This window comes from Anthonomus grandis, chromosome 5 (assembly GCF_022605725.1).
Source record: "Anthonomus grandis grandis chromosome 5, icAntGran1.3, whole genome shotgun sequence".
NCBI classification, from domain to species: domain Eukaryota; kingdom Metazoa; phylum Arthropoda; class Insecta; order Coleoptera; family Curculionidae; genus Anthonomus; species Anthonomus grandis.
Window position 1 is genome coordinate 29,873,700 of NC_065550.1, and position 25,083 is coordinate 29,898,782.

General features: G+C 33.3%; 3 protein-coding genes and 1 non-coding gene across 4 annotated transcripts in view; 3 read left to right on the forward strand and 1 right to left on the reverse strand.

Annotated features, from left to right (window-relative positions):
* Positions 1-834: 834 nt before the first annotated feature.
* On the forward strand, positions 835-6,529 carry LOC126736292 (2-acylglycerol O-acyltransferase 1-like). Its single transcript, XM_050440579.1, has 6 exons — positions 835-1,010; positions 1,132-1,410; positions 5,434-5,570; positions 5,627-5,877; positions 5,929-6,154; positions 6,210-6,529. Exons 2-6 carry the CDS (start codon positions 1,160-1,162, stop codon positions 6,368-6,370), a joined length of 1,026 nt encoding a protein of 341 aa, XP_050296536.1. The 5' UTR covers positions 835-1,010; positions 1,132-1,159; the 3' UTR covers positions 6,371-6,529.
* Positions 1,488-1,561, forward strand: Trnai-aau (transfer RNA isoleucine (anticodon AAU)). Its single transcript has one exon. It is a non-coding gene; the product is annotated as a tRNA-Ile (tRNA).
* A 1,648-nt stretch (positions 6,530-8,177) lies between the features above and the next one.
* On the reverse strand, positions 8,178-12,140 carry LOC126736285 (pyridoxal phosphate homeostasis protein-like). The gene is made up of 3 exons (XM_050440571.1): positions 11,829-12,140; positions 11,013-11,361; positions 8,178-9,039 (listed from the first exon to the last, which is right to left on the reverse strand). Exons 1-3 carry the CDS (start codon positions 11,986-11,988, stop codon positions 8,787-8,789), a joined length of 762 nt encoding a protein of 253 aa, XP_050296528.1. The 5' UTR covers positions 11,989-12,140; the 3' UTR covers positions 8,178-8,786.
* A 761-nt stretch (positions 12,141-12,901) lies between these two features.
* LOC126736313 (bromodomain and WD repeat-containing protein 3) overlaps positions 12,902-25,083 on the forward strand; it is a 28,306-nt gene continuing 16,124 nt past the window's right edge. Inside the window, exons 1-18 of the mRNA XM_050440608.1 lie at positions 12,902-13,065; positions 13,122-13,180; positions 13,266-13,295; positions 13,352-13,411; positions 13,470-13,692; positions 13,749-14,059; positions 14,115-14,296; positions 16,690-16,823; positions 16,894-17,077; positions 17,216-17,370; positions 17,455-17,595; positions 20,170-20,294; positions 20,368-20,593; positions 20,730-20,838; positions 22,184-22,294; positions 22,715-22,874; positions 22,945-23,051; positions 23,101-23,260. Of these exons, the coding sequence (XP_050296565.1) occupies positions 13,002-13,065; positions 13,122-13,180; positions 13,266-13,295; positions 13,352-13,411; positions 13,470-13,692; positions 13,749-14,059; positions 14,115-14,296; positions 16,690-16,823; positions 16,894-17,077; positions 17,216-17,370; positions 17,455-17,595; positions 20,170-20,294; positions 20,368-20,593; positions 20,730-20,838; positions 22,184-22,294; positions 22,715-22,874; positions 22,945-23,051; positions 23,101-23,260 (2,541 nt within the window). The 5' untranslated portion in view covers positions 12,902-13,001. The remainder of the gene's footprint in view (positions 13,066-13,121; positions 13,181-13,265; positions 13,296-13,351; positions 13,412-13,469; positions 13,693-13,748; positions 14,060-14,114; positions 14,297-16,689; positions 16,824-16,893; positions 17,078-17,215; positions 17,371-17,454; positions 17,596-20,169; positions 20,295-20,367; positions 20,594-20,729; positions 20,839-22,183; positions 22,295-22,714; positions 22,875-22,944; positions 23,052-23,100; positions 23,261-25,083) is intronic.

Sequence of the window (25,083 nt, forward strand, 5' to 3'; positions counted from 1 at the left end):
AGTCTATAATTTGTAAAAAAGCCGACACTAGGATATAGAAAATTCTAATTGAGTATCGAAGTTTACAAAAAAAATTCTTCTAGATGGCGTGACTTCTAACATATGGAAAAATGCGCATATCGATTCGAACGATATCGAAATATCGATATGGCTATTCACAGACGGCTTAAATTAACTTAATTAGTTAACTTAACTACACCTGAATATGTAGTTTATGAGAATATGAGTTAGAGGTCGCTATCATACGCTCATAGAGAGGAGGAATAGAGTCGATATTAGTTAGTGCTTTTAACGAACGTTGAGGGTCTCGCTTATAGATAACCCGAAAATAAAAGTGAATAGAATATTATGACTCCAAACATATTTTGTCAGGTATAATATTTTGCAATTACAAGTGCCTAAATTATAGACACTTGTAGTTAATTTACTAGTGTAAGGGTATATTGACTATTTAAGGTTTTAGTAATAATCATAATTCCTAAATTTTAAATAATTCTTTAAAGACGAAAAATGTAATTCTAGTGCGTGTTTACTAAATTTTCAGTTGGAAGTAGTGATCTAATAAATTGTATGAAAACAGACGCTATAGAAAACTGTAATTAAGTATTGTATTTTAGAAAGAACCTTCTAGGTGGAACCACTTTTAACGAATAGGAATGTGTAAAATATTAACATCGCCATATCGATATTGGTTTTTGAATACCAAATTTCGATATTTTTTAAAGAACCTCTAAAAAATACCGATATATTGCATGTTTATTTCATTATACATATACATTACATCGTAATCACTATTACCGGCTAATTAGAATGACCGCCAACAAATTGTCATTAGCATTTAACTAATTGATAGTATATAGTATAAATTAGGTATATATTGTATATAACGATATTTTTTGCTTATTTACAAGAAACAAAAACTTGTTTTTTGACACTACTGTAATTAAATCTATATGTTTGTACTTTAAACAAAATAAATGTGATCTCAGATATATTATACGGTGTACGAGGTAAGCAATAATTGACGTAAAAATAACGGTTTCTTGAAATTCCAAAATGGCGCACGACCGCCCTTTTGAATTTTACGTCAAAAGACGCGCTGCTATATATCTTTTTTACTTTATTTTATAGACGGAAACGGAAACACCCCATAAACATTATGAATGTCTGCGGTATTCAATTCGCCCCCTTTTCGGTGCCCACGGAACGCCGCCTCCAAACTTTGGCAGCGGGAGTCGGTTTCCTCTGGTTGGTCTTTGGCTACTTCGTTTGCCTCTTTTTGACGATTTATTTAATATTATTTACCCGTTTCTGGTGGATCACTTTATTGTACGTGATATGGATTTTTTTATGGGATGCCCCCATATCCCGGAGAGGCGGTAGACAGTCCAAGTGGGTAAGAAATTGGAGGTGAGAATTTAAAAATTCACTAATTACGATTTTGTTTCAATAAAATCACCATATGTACTGGGATAAAATTGACATCAGGCCCATTAGCTCAGTTGGTTAGAGCGTCGTGCTAATAACGCGAAGGTCGCGGGTTCGATCCCCTCATGGGCCATTACTTTTTTTTAAATATTTATAGTAAAATCTCTCATAAACGGACAATTAGGGAACTAGAAACAAATGTCCGATGTGCCACCTTACTTCTGTATAAATACAGTAAATCTCTGTATTCTCTTTCGATGTCATCAAGGAATTGTTTGAATTGTCTGTGATTGAGTTCTCGTGATTTTATGAAATTTACAGTCGAAACTGTCACGAAACCACTTTCAAGACATTTTCATTTTTTTCTTTCATTTTGAAATTCAATTTTTTTAGAATAGAGGGCTTCTTGGTGTATAATGCAGTGAAAATTGCATGATATCTTCAGCATTTATGTATTTTTCTTGCAGATGCTTTTTCGGCAAAGTAACTAGCCCGGAATTGACACCAATCATCGAAAGAGCACTGTCAGTCATAACTCCCGATAATTTTGATAAGTCCAAATCAGTTTTTGAACACTCATCCAAAAGTACATTGAGTATATCAACTCCTTTGGTTTGACCTTTCTTGAGCACATTCCTAATAACTCTTCTAAGACCTCAAAATCTTAAGTATCTAACACCTCGTATGAATATGAGAAGTTGAGCTGTGGAACTAATATCAGTGGATTCGTCGAGTGCTAATGAAAAAATTCAATGATCTTAGTTTTTTCAATTAATTGTTCCTCAATATTACCTGACAAAGATATAATTCGTCTTTGGATAGTCATACGATTCAGTTGAATTTTCTCAAACTTTTTTGCTGCTTCTGGACATATTTTCTTAGCGGCAATTCTCATTCAATCAATTATTGAAGGGGAGACTTCGCTTTGCTATCATTCGGGAAATTTTATAGCTAACTTCTGTAGCTATTTCTGAATCTTGAATACTTAGGTTTTGTAAACATAGCTTGCTGATCAATAAGCTCCCGTTTTAGAGACAACATTTTTTGCTTTCTTAATTCGCCTGTAAACTTGGTAAAAGAAGGATGCTGCGTTTAATAATGCCTTCTTACATTATGTATGTGTAAGTATAATATACAGAGTAACAATTTAAAAACTTGAACTGGCCATATATTGGGAACGCAAAACTGGATGAAAAATGTTGAAAACACTTTCTATAAAACGACGGGGAAACAAAGACATGCATATTATTTGACTATTATCTTCAACCCCTTGGACCGGGTGAGATACACCCTTAAAATTTTAAATAGAAAGGAGGGGTCGAGTGACCTATCATCTTAAAGCTCTTGAAAAATGCTTTCCAATGATTCAATAGAAACCAACATTTCAGAAAATTCTTCTTATTAAGGAAAGCAATAAATGAAAACACATTTTTGTAATTTTTTTATTATTATTTAATTAAATGCTCAAAATGACATATTACTGGCATTCTAAATATGTCAAGCCCGTTTATAGACAACATTTTCAAACAAACTTTATTTATTTGCTATATGATTCCCAGGATAAATATTTCTTAGGATATGGAAACAATTTAAGCCCTGATTATGTTCGCCAACTAGTAGCCAAATTTAATGAAACTGGTTCTGTCCCAAATAAAAAAGAAATCAACCGAGATTAGTCTACGAAACAGCGCAAATTGAAGTTCTGGGTCAGTTTGCAATTGCTCGTTAATCAATAAGAAAGGTACTTAAATTTCATGTCTTATCCCTATAAACTGCAAATACTGCAAAAACTTGATGACGACGACTCGGACAGAAGAACCCAGTTTTGTGAAATAATGACATCTTACGGCAGAACCTCGACTAATTAAAAAATATTTGCATCATTATCCTAATCAGTGGATTGGAAGAAGAGAATAGCCACCTAGATCCCCGGATCTAACACTTCTTGACTTTTGTTTGTGGTGTCAGCTAAAATCTTTGGTTCTAAAACCCAACCTGAGTCACTAAAGCAACTCCAACATAGAATAGTTAAAGAATACCGTGCTATATCCATCAAAGAAACATTTGTAAATGTACGTAAAAAATAGAATAGAATATGAAAATAGGTTTCAAAAACATCTAATTAAATAAAAATTAAAATTTCATGATAGTGTTTTTATTCATTGTTTTCCTTGATAAACAGAGAAGAATTTTTTATATAATATTCAGAGAAGAAAAATGCAATTTTCATCATATCATTGGAACGCATTTTTGAAGAGCTTCAAGGTGGTGTTTCACTCGAACCCTCTTTTTATTTAAGATTTTTGGGGTATATTCTTACCCTGTCCAGGGGTTGCAGATGGGTCAGATAATATGCTTGTTTTATGCTTGTTTGCATTTTAATTATTTTTATATAGGATTTGGAAAAATCTCCCTAACCATCAAAAAATAAACACTACATTTCTTTGCAAAGAAATTCATCTACGGTTGTCTGCCTGGTTTTCTTTTTTAATATGGGAAATGCTTATCGCAAATATTCCTGGCTGGAAATGCTTCGATAATATTCCGAAGGCTTTATGATCCCCTTGGTTTTCTAAAAAAAATTTAACGGACTTTTACTGCAGACATAGCCGCGTTATAGGTTTTAATAAAATTTTCCTCCTTAGATGGAGCCTCACCTCCATCAGATTCAAAAACAAATTTCATCTGAAGCAAGTTCGTCTACAGATACATTTTGGTCTATATTAAAGAATTCTTGGATATCTTGTTGACGTATTCTGAGTGGCACCTTGTTCTTATAAATTTCTTCCAGTAAAGAAAGAGGAATTTCATCATCGGGATCAACTTGCTCATCCTCTAAACATTTTTTGTTTGTCAAACAGACAAAAAATGCTTTTTGAAAACAGTGGTATTAATAACTTTTGGTAAAGTATTTTTTTTTAACCACCTCAGTGGTAAAATACCAAGCAGATATTTTAATAATAAAATTCTGTAATTTGTCTTGAAATTCTTAATAATGCCTTAGTCTAACGTCAGTTGGGAGGGAGGAAACATAATATAATAGTTCTAAGGTGCAAATTTTTGGGATGGGAGCCGACGTTGTGAAGGAATAAATAAAAAAAACGATTCATTTTTCAAAGCCTATTTTTGATCGATATCATGTAACCATTCTCGCATTACTTCACATGTCATCCAGGTTTTCCTCTTAAATTTCCATGCTCCAACTTATTTGAACTAACGTTTTTAAATCCCTTGGTCGAGCAGATTTTTTCAAAAGCTTTTCTTTTTCTCCTTTCATAATAACGCAATGCAATATCGTTATGCGCTCTGTCGAGAGATTTCTACCTATGCAGTTTTCTGTCTTGAGGATTCGCACAAGCAGCCTCTGCTGGTATAGCTTAAAAGAAATGTAGATACTGACAAATAACAACTTCTTTTACCTTGGCATGTGTATTAAGGGACCTAAAAATAAATTTACACAAAGTAACATACAACGGCCTAAATTTTGGAAGGATGAGTTATCACACTGGTTAATGGAATTCCTTTCTTCCGACAAACGCGACAAACCACTCATAGCAGGCTCGGTCGATCCTTAAGTCTGCAGTTGTTGAAAAGCTCCCTTTCTTCCGCCATATTTGCCTTTGTATCCCATTTTGCTATTAAACTTTCTTTATTTTTAACAATATCAGCAGCTATTTTAAAACGCTATAATCATTTTCTTACCCTTAACTTTTCTTAATTGTACACTTCAATAACTTTAACTTTTTGTTGTAATGTAAAAAATTATTTTATTGACACCATTATTATTATAATAGTTATAAATTTGCCGTCAAAAAGTCCAAAAGAGAGATTTTTGTCGTAAAATATACTAAAAGCAGTATGTCCGAGTCCGTTCAAGAGAGTGTCTAAAGTGAGTCAGGATAATGGTTTTCTTATAGAGAGCTGCTTTAAGGAGTGTCCGTTAAGGGAAATTTTACTGTATAATTTTTTTCATTTATATATTTACATCATAATTTACTATTTTAGATGGTGGAAATATATGAATAATTATTTTCCAATAACCCTGGTGCCGCCTGCCGATCCAAATCTCGACCCCAAGAAAAACTATTTATTTTGCGTATACCCACACGGCACCATGGCTTTGGGGGCGATCGGCACTTTCGGTAAGTAAAAATTATATTTTTCCATATTATAAACATTAAAAGAGATCCCCCTTTAGGGAATAACTACGGGGGATTTAATAAGTACTTTCCGCACCATATTGCGCACGTGGTCACTGTCTCTGCCCCTTATCTAATGCCATTTTTTCGAGAATTCGCTTTAGCTTTGGGAGGCATTTCTGCCGACGCGGACTCAATTGAGCACGTGCTCCAGTCTCCCGAGGGAGGCCACGTATGTGTTCTAATGCCCGGGGGAAGTCAGGAGATTTACTATTCCAAACCTGGACATTATAGAATCATTTTAAATCGAGTAAGTATGTCTTTATCTTTTAAATTCATACATCAACATTTTTTTATATAGAGAAAGGGATTTATAAGGCTGGCGTTAAAAAGTGGCACCGCCATTGTTCCGGTGTTATCCTTCGGGGAAATCGACTTATTCGATCAAATGAAAGGGACAACATACAAGATATTCCAGGAGTTCGTTAGGAAATGGACTGGGTTCACCCTTGTAGTGCCCGTGGGTCGTGGATTTTTCCAGTATACGTTCGGTTTAGTGCCTAGAAGAAAACCCGTTCATCTTGTTGGTAAGTTGTTTCTTTTATAAATTTCTTCATTTTAAATTAATTCTAAATTTTACAGTCGGTAGTCAAATGGAGGTGCCGAAAATTGAAAATCCATCCCCCGAGCAGGTGGAAGAGTACCACGCGAAGTTCGTCCAACATTTGCAACGAACTTTCGAAGAGGAAAAATTTCGTTACCTTGAAAACCCCGAAAATACGAAACTGATTATCGAACGCTAATAAATTCATCGTTTATAGCTAGTTCTGATAACGTTAACAACGCACCATATTACATTGATAACATGGTTTTAAAGCAAAGTGTTTATGGTTTATAGTACAGATGTAGTCTAGGATAAACAGAATAAAATTATTAATAAAATTGAGACACACAAAAGCAAATGAGTGTTTTTTATTGCCCTCTGACAAATCATTATTTGTAAAGGTACCATCTATATATCTTTAAGCAAAACAAATGCCACAGGAAACTGTAATTACGATTTAATAATTGTTTTCTAGATGTCGTGCAGGCGGTTTTATCAATTTTTGTTTAGAGAATCCTTTGATTCCTAAGTCTACCACTATTTTGCTTATATTACTGTTACTAATAAAATGTCAGTTTGTTGTGGACGGAACATATTAGCAATGTAATAAAGAAATGAGTATCTTGAGGTGCCCAACAAGAAATATGCCTAATATTTTATAGATCTTTTGTTCATTGGATAATTGCTTATGGAACAATTTGTAAGACTAATTTATTAAAGATGCAATATATAGCTCTAAAAATTTAGGATAGGATCAATAAATTATATATATAGTCTTGGTCGAAAGCTTGGAACAACCACTATGCTGTCTAAGGGAATATTTATCAGCAAAATGCTTGATAAGGTTACAAATGTCAGAAAATCAATTAATATCTAAAATATACCAACTCTGGATTTTGTCTCAGAGAAAAATATTGGCAAAAGAAAAACTCAACACCATTAGGCAATGCATATGAATTATGTAATTCAACTGCATTAATGGACAATAAAAAAGTTAGAATTCGAAACCTATATGAACTTGAATATAAAACAATACTCTATAGGATTCCATATAGAAAGAAGCCTAATATAATAGCTCCACAATATCCTTCTGAGGGGAGACGTTCTCAGATTTTAAGAGAAAATTTGGATAGATTCCCTCTATCTGGGGTAACAATATTCAGAACTGATGGAACAAAATATGATAATATTGTGGCAGGGGCTTTTTAGGTATCTTCAGTAAATTATCATTATATTTTTACAAATGAAAAATCTAATTTTATCTATTTTTACTGCTGCATATATATTACCCACTAGAATGGGCAATATCCAATAGACACAAAAACGTATTTATACTGGCAGGGCTCTTTCGGTATTGTGAAAGATGAAGAGTTTTGGTTACAGAAAGGCAACAATTTCAATCATTATATAAATGACACTATGTGTTTAATATCTACCAAGTTTTTCTGTAATATTAATAACTTTATTTGGGTAAAGGGACATAGCGATGTAGCAGGAAACAATAAAGTTGACAAAATTGTTAATGCTGATGCAAATTCTTTAAAAGTTCAGTTTATTGAAAGTCCCATATTATATTGGACAGTGAATTAAAATTATTTTACATGAGAGATGGAAAAATGATTGAAAAAGATTTGGGCAATCGTCACCCAGTATTATCAAATTTTCAAAAATATACCGGTAAAACACTGCTATAAAAATGATGGTAATATAAATGGAGCAAATGTACCTATCACTAATTAGTAGAAAGTTAAAGATGAAAAAATATCAATTTAAAAAACCCGTAAATGAATTAAGTAAAGTATTAAGTTTTTTTCATTTTATGCTCCCTCTGATGTCAATTATATATACAAATGATTTGGCGATAAGCCAGTGAGCCGGATCTATTATTCCTACCTCCCTTTAAATATATAATCCTTTACTTTCCTATATCTATGCAAATAATTCGTGGCTCAAACACAATGTATAAGGCTAATTTAGGTACTAAAGAAAAAAAATGCCAGTTTTCCAGTAGGTAACACATTTCTTTATTATCAATTTGGCAACAAAAATGGGTTTAGTTTGAATTAAAAACGTGCGGGAAATATTTGAGTTCATCCATATACAAAAATTGATTTTTAATGGCATATTGGCATGAAGCAGAAACCATTGGCTACATATTATTAATGGTACACTATGGGACTATAATAATTGGCACACTTATTGTCAACTGTTTCGAAATCACAATAAATGATATATGTATTGTATACATATATTATATATCTAATAATCACTTATTTAGCACCTTGCTAGATTCAAACTAATTTAAACAAAATCCTACTATTATTAAGACTAGTTAGATATTTTTATTACGTATGCCTGCAAAGTTCTTGCACATTTAACCCATTCACGTAGAGTTGCAGAACCGAATTCCATTAAAAAACACTAATTTTGTTAATGCAGTTGTTTACCATGAAAATATTAAAATGTTAGTTTGATCGTAATTTGTGTTCATGCAAATTGTCTCGAGTTACAAGATAATAGATCGGTGAACAACGATTTTACAAGAATTTGTAATTTTACTTTCTCCCCAATCATAACAACAAAAATAAATAAATAAAATATCGGCAAAAATCACACTAGTCCTTCTTCCACATCGCCTTGTCGGGCCTTTCACCAAAAATTGTCTGTCCCACTCGCACATGGGTGCTGCCCAACTCTATGGCTTGTTCAAAGTCATTGGACATGCCCATGGAGAGATTAATCTCCTTGGAATCTAGGTTAAGGGCGTCACAGAGGTCATCTCTACATTTTCTAAGGCATACATAATCGGGATTGGGGCCCAGAGTAGGGTCGTATCCGTACTTTCCTATTGTCATTAGTCCATCCAGCCTAAAAAAACCGAATATATGGCGTAAAGTATATAATATGCAAGTAAGATCAGAGATGTTGGTCATGACAACACCTTACAACTATTAAATTTAGCTTCATTGAGTAAGGGAAGAGATATATTTGGCTGAACTTTAATATTTACAATTTTACTTAGTCTTACTTTTTTATGGCATATTAGATTAAACGTACAAAAATCTTTCCAAATAGTGCATTAAGGTTTAAAAACAAAGTCTCCAATAGATAAGTGTAATAATGTCTTTTTCAGTCTATTTGTAATAAAAGGAGCAAATTTAAGGCATAAATTGGCAAAATAACTAAAAAATTGGCCTGTTTTGATAAATAGTCCAATTGAACTTGTCAGTGAAATTCTCAACTTGTCTGAGAAAAATCTTAGATCCTCAGATTAAGTATTCCTCACTATCCCATAAAATGTAGTATTGTCTCCTCATATATTGGGCTTCATTTTGCCACACACTAAATATGTGGATTGTTGGGGATTGATTTAAGTTCTCTTAAATATGCATCCATTACATGTATCTTATTCAAATATATATGTTTTGATTACCATACATAACTTACTTACAAGGATTAAATGCACAGCACTCGCAGAAAGGTTCAAGAAATGAATTGAAAACTTTGAATTTTATTATCCTTGGACATTATTCAATATCCCTTTCAAGCTATTTAAAAGATATTGCTGCAAATTCCTTTACATTAAAATAGAGGATATTTGTTCCATTAGTAGGGACCATTTTCAAACAATGTGGAATTGTGTCTTTGTACTTGGTAAGTTTTTGACTATTTCAATTTATTTTTCTATTGCTTAATAATGTTTTTTTAACAAATTAAATTTTTTACCTGTAAAATAACATATCTTATATATATAAAAAGAGTAGGTTCTATCTATCTAGATCGAATTGATATCTTCTTTTTGATTGATCTTCTACAGTGTTTCTGCAGAGGAGCCATAGAATATTATGCCATAAGCTATGCAGGAATGGATATAAGCATACTAGAACTGGATTACAGAGCTAATATCAAAGAGTTATAGATTGCAAAGTTTGCTGATGATATTTTCTTACAAACATAATTTTCATGACTTTGCTAGGTTTATTTATTTTATTTATAGATGGAGTCCTAAAAACGTAGTCTTGTCCGATTGCTTCAGATTAATTTAATTAAAAGAGTCAAAGTAGGTATTCATATTTTTGTTATTCTTACTTTGAAAGTGAATAAGGTTGGTTTTAATAGAATTTAGATCATACCATATTTGCATTTTGAGAGCTGTAGAACTTACAACAAACATAACATGATTTATAATCAGCAAACTGTACAAGGAATAGACCAGAAATATCAAGAACACTGCTCAAGTCATTGCAGAAGGAAATAAAAAGAATTCGAGACAATAAGGATCCTTGAAAAACTTGGAGTATTATCCTGTATTGATGTATAAGTATTGATGGAGAAGTACACTCTTGGAATGACTGATTTATTAATATGCCCCGAGAAAAGCATGTTTCATCAGAAACTCTCTTCAATACACTACTTCATCAACTCCTTCAGACTGTCAGGTTTTTTTTTAATTAACTGGTTCAAGTGTAATAGTCACATTCTTAAAATGCAAATGATTGAAAACAAAACCTGAGCCTATATCAGAGAAAAACAAACCACCTGTTTGGTGGTTTGTTTTTCTCTGCCTATATGTAAGGAAGAAAATTGAAAGAAAAAGTTTGAACAAAATTGAAAGAAAGAAGAAGAAAAGGAAGAACAATTAAATGATTAGTCTCAAGAAACTATTTAAAAAAGTGCCTTAAACTTCATGGTCACAATACCAGAACAAAAGAAAATGATAAATTTAAGTTGGTTCAGACTTTCTGTAAGGAAACTGAATAAATCTTTGAGTGTTTCCTTTTACTACATATAAAATCCCATTCAAACCCTCTTAATCTAACTTAAGTCATTACACAATTTACCTTAAATTTGGGCATTCATTTAAAATATGCCTGGCCAACTCAGTTAACTCAGAAGTTTCACATCCACTTTTCACAGTCTCTCGACTAGTATTCACCTGAATCATAACATCAAGTTTGGAGTCAGGCAGCCCATAATTGGGCCAAGCCTTATTGATTTGGGTTGCTAATTTAATTGAATCGATACTCTCTATCATCCACAAATTAGGTACAGATAGGACTTTGTTCACTTTATTTGACTGCAAATGGCCAATCAGGTGCCACTTGATATCTTTGCAGTGTTCAAGTAGTTTGGGGTCAGTGGCTTTGTCGTGGAGCTCCTGCACATAGTTTTCTCCAAAATGTTTTTGACCTTAAATATAAAAAAAGAGCCCTATTTAGAAAAGTTGTTAATCTATAGGTACAATCTATAGTACTAATAATATGATATATAGGTAGATTACAAAGTAGGTAATTAAAACAAAACATTTATGTGGTAGGTCTTTGGAAACCAAAAGTTTCTTAAACGATTTCCTACAATGTTTGATGGTGTGAATTAGGAAGGCGATTAAATATTTTTGACCATTGTATAATATCAACCTCTAAACTAATGAACTTTTTCTAGGTATAAGGGTAAACCTTTTGCTTGTCTGGCTCTTAGTTGTGGTTGAACAGTATGATGAATGAAACTTAATGAAGAGATCTCTATAATATGTAAAGAGATTATGTTACTCTTGTTGATGTTCATCAATAATACTGCCAATGATTTGTTCTGTTGCAAACAAATAGGTGTTACAAATTTTAAATAGGATATTCTAGTGCCCTTGGGTTGATAATTACCTGCATTGTATGCCTGTATAATGTATTCCACTGGTTTGATTTTGCTGACCGCCAACAACCGGACTTCCCGCCCCTGTAAATCATCTGTTCTTTTCAGTTTCGCTTCTTCGATCTGTCGAAAGACCTTTTGGAGGCACTCGCTTACGTTCCAACCTTCCATGACTTGAATTACACAATTTCACAATATGAACTCAGCATTTTTCGAAGCCTTTTTAAACCATCATTGTCTGGTAAAGACATGCCCTTGAAATCTGTAATAACATTTCAACACAATAAAATCGATAAATAAATAACGGCGCGCCATGTCGAGTAATGATTTCACGTTCACTCAGCGTGTATTTTATAACTGCAAATGTAACTTCAATGAAACATGATTTTTTTGCTATAATCTCTTTTCATAATTTAGTAATACATTTTGTAAATATTTTTTGTATTCCTGAATCCCAGATCTATGTATGTATGTATCTAGTGGGAAATGATAGTCATTCAGAAATGATATCTACCTAGTATGCAAATAGAAAAACTGATCAACGGAGGACTTTTTTCTAATATGAAGCTTAAATAAATAAAGTACCTCGAGTAGGTAGTTACCGAAAAACCACACATTTGCCACTAATTTTAAGCACTTTGTATAATAGCATAGCGAAATTCAAATGTGACGCCATGATCAAATTTCCCGCTAATATGACAATTAGTACTGCTCCTAGACATTTAGAGGGCGCTCTCCGTCAACGGTTCAATGTTCTATTGGCGGTTATGGAGCCATCGAATCTGAGAGGTTTTAAATCTCTGGGTTTAATGGAACCTGTTGAAACCAGTCAATGAACCCGAATTCTTTAAAAAGATGCTTCGCAGATGGCGCACCGATCAACTTATCCCCGGGCATTTGCTATTTATTTAACATTTAATAATTTTCTTAAAACCCTTCCAGTCTTTCCACAGTATAATGAACTAGTCAATTAATTAATTTATATTCAATTAAAGCCACCGATAAGGCTTTTGACAGTTTGAAGTTTGAACGCCATCTCTTGGCACATGTTTCGCCAAGAAAGACAAATGATTTTGTCAGATGACAGTCAGTGATCATGACCATAACCTAAAAAAGAAAGTTTGGCATTTTGCAATTTTTATTTATTTTTATGGGTCAAAAAAGCTAAAAGTTTTTAAGCCAAAATGGACATAGGAAAATACGAGAGCGGCATAAGAAATACCCAGGAATGTTCCCGCTTAACCGCCGGTAAGTCTGGACGTCCTGTCACCCGAAAATTTTTAATACAACAAGGCTTCTTTTAGATGTTTACTTTCTCATACAAAGATTTTTGAGTTCTGGTCCTTTAAAACGAACTTTACAAGTAAGTTTTTTACATTTATTAATAAAATGAATTACTTATGCCCTGTTGTGTTTATAATGTATAAGTTAAACACTTTATTTTGCAGACACTCAATGAAGAACTTCACGAACATAAGGTAAACAACCTTAAACACTTCTTATATAAATCCAAACTTATCCCTAATTTTTCTAGATTCTACCCAAAAGAATTGATTGGCAAGGAGAAGAACATGATCGATCAATTGAAGACATGGTAGTAGCACACAATCAATCATTAACTAATACACTATAATAAATTATAATTTTTTCAGCAAAACCAGTATCCACACATTCACAAAGACTTTTTACAGTTTCTATGTGCTCAGGCATCGACCTTCTTAAATCCCAACACCTCTGTGGTACCCTCATATCTCAGTTTTCGCCCTAAAGCCAAAACTAAAGATGGAGTCTACAGCAATTTTAAACAGTACTTTAATTATGTAGCAAGGATACACGGGGCACCCATACATGAATTAAAGTCAAGTTTTAATATTGGTAAGCTGTTTTAAAGTTTCATTAGACATTTCTATCTCTTTACTTCATCATTTCAGTTAATAGTATCAGGGGAAGACAGATAGGTGGAGCAATATCAAGACAACGCACATACACTCCAAGACTGTACAAGGGAATGCAAGTGCAAAGAACCACTATAGGGCATTTATCAGCTGTTTATTGTTTACTGTTTGACCATTCTGGGAGGTTTATTATAACTGGAGCAGACGATTTGCTTATTAAAATGTGGGCTACATATACTGGGAGGCTGGTGGCAGTTTTTAGAGGAGCCTCATCGGAAATCACTGATATTGCTATTGACGCTGAAAATACTCTTTTAGCTGCCGGAAGTATTGATAGGATTTTAAGGGTATATATCGAGAGTATTGGTTGTCTCAAAAATAATGGATATTTATTTATTGTAGGTTTGGAGTTTACAAACTGGTAGTCCCATAGCAGTACTTACTGGGCACACTGGTATGATAACATCTGTAAATTTTTGCCCTACACCATGCTGGGGAACCAGATATCTTATCAGTACTAGTACTGATGGGTCTATTGCTTTTTATGGATATCAGGCTGACTCTTCAGATAAGTTTGAGTTCAGGTAAGTCTCTTTAAGATATTAATTTCTTTAAGAAAGTATTGTCAACACTGAAAGAAAAAACAAGTACCCATTAAACAGCTTGTCTTTCACACTTGCATTTGACTTTTAAATACACTTAAAGATGTAATAAATATATCTTTATTAAGTTTGTTATTTTAAATATAAAATCAAGCCAAACAAATCTCTTCTTGTACTGAATGAAGCTAGTAGATACTCAATAGTAGACCTAACCAAAGAAAAATACATTGGCTTTGCTTCAGAAAAAGCTGCAGTTAATAATACTAAAGGCATTTTAAATCCTCTAAGTAAATTTACTTAATATCTTTAATGAATTTTAGTTTTTGTTAAAAATGATGCATAAACATGCATTTGACTTCATTAGCAAACATCTCTCAATGGCTATTTAACAGTTTAACAGGCTAATTAAAAATATCATTAACAAATATGTTAAATAGAGGAGGTGAACTATGACCTCCTTAAGGAACTCCAGACAATGCAATAATTATGCTCTAGTAATATCTTTTTTTTTACATTTTGAGAGAGAGGATGATGAAACAAAACCTGTGTTAAAATCAATTGAAGGAATTTATTAAGCAAAATCTTATGATCAAAGGCTTTTGCAAAGTCAATATAAATTGAATCAATTTGGTATTTCTCTTATGTTATAAAGAATATCTATTTAATAATTTGTTAAATCTGATGTATGCTCCTACAGTCTTAAACATTATTCTTATGACCCGATTTAAATATGGGAACAATGTCATTTATTTAGTACTTAGCTAGTTAAATATTTGCATAAAAGGTAGGTAATTATAATCCTAAAAATTAATAATTTTTAATGATGATTTTATGTTTGTTGGCAAATCATTGAACAGGCATAATCCCTCATGGAATAATGGTTGTATTTACCCGTACTATGTTATAATTTTCCTTTGACTTTATGTTATATGAATGAATATCGGCTCTCTTTTTTAAATATGACTTAAAATATGCTGGTAATAAATTCTATTGAATTTTACAAATCAATATTATATTTGCCCTTTCAATATTATGCCTAACTAAAAGCCAATTAAGTGTATATTTACCACAACCTAGAAGTATTTACATAATTTTACTTTCCTGTACTTGTAGTCTATTTTTATCATCATGTAAATAACATTTCTGGTCGAAGAAGATATATTGATTGATATTCTCTTCAAAAGAACAATTTTTTGCCTCAATTTTTTAGAAATATACTGGACATGATTTTCAAAATTTAATTGTGGATCTAGGTAGTCTCCTAAGTACTTAATTTTTTGTACATATTCAATAGTTTTAATATCCAAACCTATTATTAAACCATTATCACTACATTTTTTAACAATTATTCTTAATAACTAACATCACACATTGATTTTACTGAAAATTAGCTCCAAAATTAATTACGATATTTTATCGTCGGATAAGTCTCGATATTGTCTTATATTTAGGTTTTTATAAAAATATGTATTTTGTATTATTATCTGGGTATCCACAATTTGATAGTCGCTTATAATAGGAAAGTTCGATGACAGTTTTTTGGCATCAAAATTGTTGGTAATGATGAGGATGATTGTAACCAAAGTTTCCCTATTAATAATTTGTCTTCTTAATTTTTGCTCTACATTTTTGCCTTACTAGTATCTGTAAGTAATTTAATGTTAACATCTCTTCATAAAAGGTCTAATTTTTTTTAATTATATCTTTATTTAATACTACTAAAAAATCATTAGTTTTAGACATTATATACCGACTTTAATTTTTGACAGACTCATTGCAAATTACTTCAAATGTCATTCTGTATGTCTGCTGTCAGAGTAACATACTATAGTTTGATAGTCAGTAACTGCAAACTCTACATCAATAATATCTGGTGTTATACATGTTATATAAAACGTAACATATGTTTCCGTAACACATAGGATACATAAATTTTTTTCTGTAAAAAAATCAGCTAATTCCAACATAGTTGATGTCACATACTCTGTATATCGATGTGAAGAATATCGATAATTATATCTTTAAATTCATAATAATTTTTTAATTGCTCCATTTTATTTTTTTGTTGGGCTCAGAAAATCATTAGAACCAGATGTGTGTTTAAAAGAAAAAAAAATTCAATCAAATAGATCATCGCATTTCTACCTTGTTGATATTAGAAATTAAATTAGTGACTGCATCATAAAAATTAGATGTATTCTACTGTACTAAATTAACAGACTGAAATAAATGTTTAAATAAATTTGCCACATTCTCCCATTCATAGCAGCCCTCACTTTTGAGCTGCAAAGACTATACCTAGATCCTTTACAATTGAGATTATGATAGCCAATATTTAATAAATAAGTGTATTATCAGTAAATTCCTTTTTTCAGAAACACTCCCACTGTCTACCAAGAAAAAATGAGGCCGGGACAGGCCCAAATGATTTGTTCCTCTTTTAGTCCCGGCGGCACCTTTTTGGCCACCGGTTCGGCCGATCACCACGTAAGGGTATACCACATGAAAGGTAAAAATAAGAAAACAATATAATACATTTTTTTACTTTCCTTGTTTTTAATTATTAAATACGTAATTAGGCGACGAAGGTCCGCAAAGGATCCTGGAAACAGCCGCTCACACAGACCGGGTCGATTCGATCCAGTGGGGTCACTCGGGATTGAAATTCTTATCGGGTAGCAAAGATGGCACCGCCAATGTGTGGTGGTTCGAGCGGCAACAGTGGAAGAGTGTCCATTTGGATATGAGTGCAAAATTACCCGAGTAAGTGTCTTTTTTTTTGTTATTCCTTTATGTGTAAATATTTTTACAGTATACATAAATACCATATCTGAAATCTCGGGCGGTGGGATCATGATTTAATGTTTGTTTTTTTTATATTTCTTCATTTAAAAATTCCAGTGACAAACAAACTTCCGAATCAGATACAAAAAAAGGCATTCGAGTAACCATGGTGGCCTTTGACAAGTCAGACACTTCAGTTGTCACAGCGGTCTCGGATCATACTATGAAGGTGTGGAACGCGTCTACCGGGCAATTGGTGCGGATTTTAACCGGTAACTTGCTAATTAAGCTACTTGCTATGCTCAATTAAGCAAATTTCTGACTTCATTGAATATTTGTATTTAATTTTAATTAAGGTCACACCGATGAAGTTTATGTTTTGGAGCCGCATCCTCACGACGAGGATGTTATTTTATCTACCGGACATGACGGGCAATTACTAATTTGGGACATACACAAGGGCGAGATCTTATTTAAATTTACCAATACCATTGAAGGTAAAGTATGCCTGATTATTTATTTTATTTGTCAATGTACATATATGTTATTTCAAGTAAATATTAATCATAATCCAAACAGTGGGGCTAGGGTACTGTCTCAAAATAGTTGCCCTAGCTGAAGACTTAAATTTATTTAAAGAACTACAGTTTGCAAATCTATTCACTGTTAATAGGACTATTTAGTAAATAAGTTGTTCTGCAAAAGTGAATATGGAAAAGCGCCTGACTTTGTTTTGTATACAAGTATACATGTAAAGGAAAAAGGTACAAACCTGGACTTCTAACAATACCATTAAGAACTTGCAAAAGAAAGGTCATGGTCTGGGAGTAGGTAAGATGCAGGCCCAACTTCATAATAACTTGCACTGAACATTTTCAATATGGATCAGAAAATTAAATGACCAAATTATATTGGAGAATTCAAGTTCACGCAAGGTGAATATATCAGTTCTGACACATTATTAAAGTCTTTGCAAGATATTTTGATAAATCTAAGCAGCTCTATTAATCAAATGTTTCATGTGAAGGGAGAAAGTAAGACTTGGACCTAAAAGGACACCTAAACACTTGACAGAGTTAAGCTGCTTCTCAAGCGGATACCATCAATAACATATTGACAAGGAGGGAAGACCCTTTAGGGAGTCAAGGCTGAATAACAATGGCCGTAGATGGAAGCCCGGAGTGATGCTTGAATTTATCAAAAATTGGTTAGATAAAAAAAAATCAATCTTAATCCGTTGCTCTCTATTGGTCAGCTAAAAGTTAATCCAAACTAAAAAGGATCCAGTGACGCCAAGATCTGAAATATAAGAGATATTATGGTTGACCTTATCGAAGGCTGTCCGTGTATATCGCACGTGTTTTATTATCGTCGCCAAAAGATTTAAGGATATAATTGCGTAAAACGAATATGATACTAATGGGACGCTAATTAGATATATCACTTTTATTCCCATATTTAAAAAAAGCTTGAATCAAGTTAGTACGAGCTTGTGGTAGGTATAAAAAATTGCTCTGCCTAGCAAAAAATCTTGGGACAATAAAATTAATTCTAATTAACACCGATGCAATGGAATACCAGTAATCGCCCTCAGGTTATAAAGGAACTATCTAATTTGTTATAGTAAAAGCGCCTTGATTGGAATGGATACATTTATTAAAAGGAACATTTTATATTGAATTTTTCTATTTCTCTCAATTAATGTCTGCAGGATTTCTTAGTTAACGCAAACCACTGAAATTTAAGAAATCAGTATTTGATCTTGACTGTTTGTACCTTTTGTGTACTCTCTTTTTGCTAGACTTTTCCATTCTCTAGAAAACCATGCTGGGTAGTGTTTTTTAGGAGTTTGTTTTTTATAGGTACATACAGATTCAAATATGCAACAATCTTATTTAAGTTATCATTAAGTTAATATTAATTCAAAGTTTTTTTTATCATAATGAAGTAAAGTATGATGATTAGCAGAACATTTCTTACAATTTTCAGTATGACAATTTTTACCCATATGATTGAAAATGATTCAAACAATTGAGGCAAAGTCTAAGGTGTTTTGTATTTGTATACCGATCATAAACTGAATCAGAGCAATTCATTATAAAATGCGTATTTTTACAAATTAAACCACTATGACATGAAATGCTTCCTTTTATTTTCTGAACAATTAACCAATAACTACTTTAGTTATTTATAGATATAAAATCTGCTTAATTAAAGTTATATGAATATTTTACTAGTAGTTCTAAGCAATTGGCAAGCTCCTTCCCCAGTAGAGCATAACATTTAGTTGTTATAGTAAAATAAAAAGTAGTAAAGAATGGTTTCATGATTATTAACCAATGCGTTGAGCTGCATTAAATCTAGAACAATAAATGTGCCAAATGAAAGGTTTTATTTATTAGATATAACATTATTTGGGTTTAAGCCACATTGGCCATCATTAGGTAACCATGTAATATTGGGAAGGTTAAAATTACCAACAAGAACATTGTTAATGCACCCCCAAGCTTTGGTAACAAATTTGATCTACGGAAGGAGGAATATAAATACAGCCAATGGAATATTCCTCATTATTACCAAGACACACAGATATTTAGATTTCCTCAAGTGAATTTTCAGTAGTTGACAAAACATCGAATTTTAGAGTGTTACTTACTGCTAAGAGCACACCCTTGCCTCGACTTTTGGAGCTGTTGAATGGAGCCAAGGAATTCAACATCGTTGGCTGTAGACAACAACCAGCCAAGTTTCAGTTCTATTTTTTCTAATTTGGTTTATTTGGCTTATTTGGCTTGGGTTTGATGAAATTCTAACAACCTTTTGAGAAAGGTAAAAATGAGGTTGTTCATTTTTTTCCTGAATAATTTCAAAGCAGGCCTGGTATTTTTTAGTAAGTACCTTTTAGTGACTAAATTATTATTTAATTATTTTTTTTGTGTCTGACCTTTTCTTCGGTAAAAAACTTTCTATCAAGAAATGATTTAATTTCTTTTATAAAAATTTACTACAAAGGAATATATTTTGAGCACTTTTTAACTCAACAACTCAATACTCTTTCCCAATATTCCCAGGTCAAGGTTTCGGAGCGATTTTCGACGCAAAATGGAGCCCAGACGGTTGCACAATCGCCGCGAGCGACTCCCATGGAGACATTTTAACATTCGGATTCGGTACGGGCAGTCCATTTTATCAACAGGTAAAACCCTTATCCATTGTTTTAACATTTCCTTTATAAATACATAAATAACAATCATTGTGCTCCCGTTTAGCTTCCGAAAGAACTATTTTTTCACACCGATTACCGTCCTTTGGTGCGAGACCAAAACTACTGGGTATTGGACGAGCAAACGCAGATTCCGCCCCATCTGATGCCGCCCCCCTTTTTGGTCGATATCGACGGTAACCCTTATCCGCCCATGCTACAACGTTTGGTACCTGGCAGGGAACATTGTAACGTGGAACATTTGGTGCCGAATATCGTTATTGGGAATGAAGGTAAAACCAAAAAATCATATTACAATTTTAGTAATTCTTTAACTTTTTTCTAATAACTTGCCTCTTGTGGCTCAATAGAAGGTAAAATACGTTTGTTTTTGAAGTAAATGTGTGTTCACTATTTTGCTTTTTATAGGTATACAGGAGATAATACAGGAGGTTCCCAATCACCATCGGGCTTTGGAGGATCTACTGGAGGAGGAAGATGTTCGGGGTTCCGCTGGGGGCTCTATGAGGATTCAACGGTAAATTTTACGAGGGATGTCTTTTAAGTTTTGCATATAGAAACATAGAGGGCGTCACTAATCAAATGTCATTAGTCAAACTTAACCTCAAACTTTACTTTTCTTAAATTCAAAACGTCAGTGCGATACATATAGTTTTACAGCTACAGTGAATTTTTAAAGGTAGCAAATTGCGCATACCATGGAATTAAACAGAGAACATTTTCGGGCCATCATTTTTTACAATTTTCGAAGGCAATTATCTCAACAAGAATGCTGTGCTGAGTTGATTTCTGTTTTCGGTAATGAAGCACCACATCAGTCGACAGTTTCTCGTTGGTATGCAGAATTCAAGCGTGGACGGGTTAGTCTTAGCGACGATCCAAGGTCAGGTGCACCAAAAACGGCTGTCACCCAAGAAAACATCGATGCTGTGCGTATGCTTATCACGGAAGATCGACATGTGACATATCGTAAGATTGAGGTTTCATTGGCGATTTCAAAGACCTCAATTCAAAAAATTTTGCATGAAGAATTACGGGTAAGAAAATTAGTTTCCCGCTGGATACCGCATCTGTTAACTGAAGAACAGAAAGAAGCTAGGGTGATGTGGTGTCAAACAACTCTAGACCGCTTTGAGGCAGGAAACTCTAAAAATGTGTACAGCATTGTCAGTGGTGATGAATCATGGATTTACTCATATGAACCTGAAAATAAACGTCAGTCGTCTGTATGGGTATTTCAAGATGAAGAAAAGCCAACAAAAGTCATTCGTTCTCGAAGTGTATCCAAAAAGATGGTTGCAACATTTGTCTCAAAAGCAGGTCATGTTGCAACAATTCCTCTGGAGAATCAACGAACTGTTACTGCCGATTGGTACATTACCATTTGTTTGCCGAAAGTCATTGCTGACCTTCGAAAAGCGAACCTACAACGACGAATCATCCTCCACCAAGATAATGCAAGTTCGCACACAGCCCGGAAAACTATTGAATTTTTAACTTATCAAAACGTCGAATTATTGGATCATCCTCCGTACAGTCCCGACCTAAGTCCCAACGATTTCTATACTTTTCCAAAAATCAAGAATGAACTGCGTGGTCAAAGGTTTCAGACGCCAGAGGAAGCAGTTAACGCCTTTAAAAATGCAATTTTGACAGTACCCACAAACGAGTGGAATAACAGCTTTGACAACTGGTTTGAGCGCATGCAAAAGTGCATTAAATTTCGTGGAGAATACTTTGAAAAACAATAAAGTCGTTAAAAGTTATTTTTTGTTTTATTCCAGCTGCATATGCAAAACTTAAAAGACAACCCTCGTAAGAATTTTCAAAAGATTTTTATTAAAAAAATATTACATTTTTAGGATAAGACAAAGTACAGGGGACTGGCAAACTGATCATACCATTGAGTGGAAAAAGACTCTATTGGTTCCTCCTTTACCAGCCTCTGTATTACAGAGACTTAGGGAAATCAGGTATATTCTTTAACGTCTAATAAAATAAGACTAAATTTTATATTCTAAGTCTAAAACTAATTTCTGAAATTATCTTTTTCGATATCTTCTATAGGAAAGCACTGGCTAACGTTATAAACACAGTTTATTTACTTATTATTTACAGGTTTTTAAACTATTCTACTATAGTTAATTACTACACGTCGTTAATCGTCTTAGAATAACCGTCTTTAGTCGTCTGTAATTATTTTCGCACTGCTGCCGGTGGTTTTTCTTCCTCTCCACGACAATATGTCGGTCGATCGGGTTATCGATTCTAGAAAATGTTGAGACAGGGAGTGGCAATTAATAATTTATTTTAACTATCGTCTTTGAATTAATATTTGCCACACTTTAAAAACTGAATAATTAAAAATTGTTCTTACAAATCGTTATTTGTAGGCGCGTCCACGAGGACCTAGAAACGAAAGAATACCAAAAACAGCTGAGAAAACGACCATTGATGATTTCGACCGCAGGTCCGAGCACCGCAAAAGCCAAAGACAAAAAGAAACGGATCACGAAGAACCCTAAAAAGTCGAAACCGTTCACGCCGATTGAAGTAAGTTTAACGAAAAAAAAACTCCAGTATTTTGTATTGTACCGACTAAATTCGTCATTTTTATATAAAGGAACTTGACCCGAATAAATACGACGTGGTGCCCTTAAGTCCCGAAGAATACGACGAATCCTCGTTTAGCGATTGGGCGGAGGAGGTTTCTGAACCGAGGAAAAGACGGTACATATTATTTTTTAAATGTTGATCCTTTGTAAGTCGTTAAATTTAGGGCTAAGAGGCGCAACAATTATTCGGATAGCACCTCATCGGATAATGAAGATAGCAGTTTGGATGTTACGTCACAATCGGACGAGTCTGATGATGATGATGATGTGGTCGATCGGTCGCGGGAACGTAGGGAAAAGAAAAGGAATCATAGAGCTGCAAGGGTGAGTCAAAACTAAAAGTTTTACTTAATATTCAACTTAAATTAAATTAAGTATAACGAAAGGTATCATTAAAGATTTAAGTTCATATTTCTTTTAAATACGTGAATAAGTCTATATTCTTCTTTTCAATTTTTGAGCGTGTGAGATAGTATTTTCTAAATTGAGTTTTGCTATAAGTGACGCAATACCTGTCAAGTCACACGTATTTGCACAAATGCAGACCTCATTATCCCAAAAAATCAATCAACAGTTCCACAAACAATAGCCATTAGCCATTAAATCTGTTTTACCTATTGGATTTATATTCAGAAAAGAATAATTCTTTTGCAATTCTACATTTCAAATAAAACGGGACTTGCTTCAAGTTATGATCCTTTATCTTTACCCACTTTTCAGACCAGCCCTGTCAAGAAAAAACTATTTACTTTTTGTACATTTTAATATTCAGTTTTTGATAAATCCTAACGATTACCTGGAGTGCATTGGTTGGAACTGTCTGGAATTATTTACCTAAAAGTTTCCAGGATTTAGTGTAGTCATTTCTTATAGGTTGGTCGAGGTTTCTATGTTTTACAATGAAATTTTGATGACTTAAATTTAGGAATTTGGGAATAACACAACCTTTTGTGTCCTAAACTGGTGAACTTAAGGACCCTGCCAGTTATATTCCATCTCACTTTTAACATGTCTATATAAGATCATAGAAGTGTTAAACGGTTAAATAGTGAATGACGAGCTTCCCCTTTATGGAAACCCTTTATTAAAGCTTGAATTTGGTGATGCAGTCTTTTGTGATTTCTCCCAAGCATTTGATTGCATGAATTACTCGGTAACCTCTTTTGCTATAGTTTCAGAGGTGTTGCTCTGTCATTCTGGTCTGACAGTCAATTATCTGCTGTAAGACTAACCCCTTGTTGCATGATTTTTTATTTTTGTCGGAAAAAAATATATAAGATAAATCAATGCGCACACGTAAATGGAAAAATATTAAAAAAATTATATATTGTGTTTTTATCAAAATTTTTAATAAAAAAGTGTATGTACCATTATATGAAGCGCTATGCACTAACTATTTTTTAATCCATACTGAATAAGTTTTACAAACTTATTCAGTTATTCAGTATCGAATCGAATGAAACAATTTCTGTCTTTATTTAAGCATAGGGGTATTTGGCACTTAACACAATAAATGTACGTCTGGGATTTGCACTCTGGATGCTTGCATCTATTTCTGTCATTCTCTCTCCATTCTGGCAAATGATCGATTCCGTCTTTTCGAACTTCAGTTTGGGGTATTTCAGTCGTAGGGTCACGTTTCTTCTTTTGCAAATAAGCATTTTCAAGATTGGCGCTAGGTCGTCCACGTTTTCTGGTTAATACAGATTTCCCACTGTTGCATAAGGCATCTGCAATAGCCACCTTAAAATCTGCAAGTGGCATATAGATATCATTTTGCCTTCTCCATAAAAGCCAACTATTTACAACGCACATATCCATAAAATGAAAGAAAATGCGAAGACACAATTTCTTGGATCTAATTTTAATGCGATAGTAACCGAGCATAGAGTCTAATAAGTCTACACCTCCCATGTATTCATTATATTTCAAAATTGTTTGCGGGCACTCCACATTCTTGTAGCATTTCTCGCTTCTAAAAAATCTTTGCTTAGTTCCCGTTGGCTGTAAACCGACGTAGGATGATAAAGTTGAGACAATTTTATTGTCATACCAGCAAACGGTACTTAACTTTACATCGTCTTTAATAGCAGTTTTCTCTTGCCAAGATCCTCGTCCAAGTTTTTTAAACTCTTTTTCTGACAGCA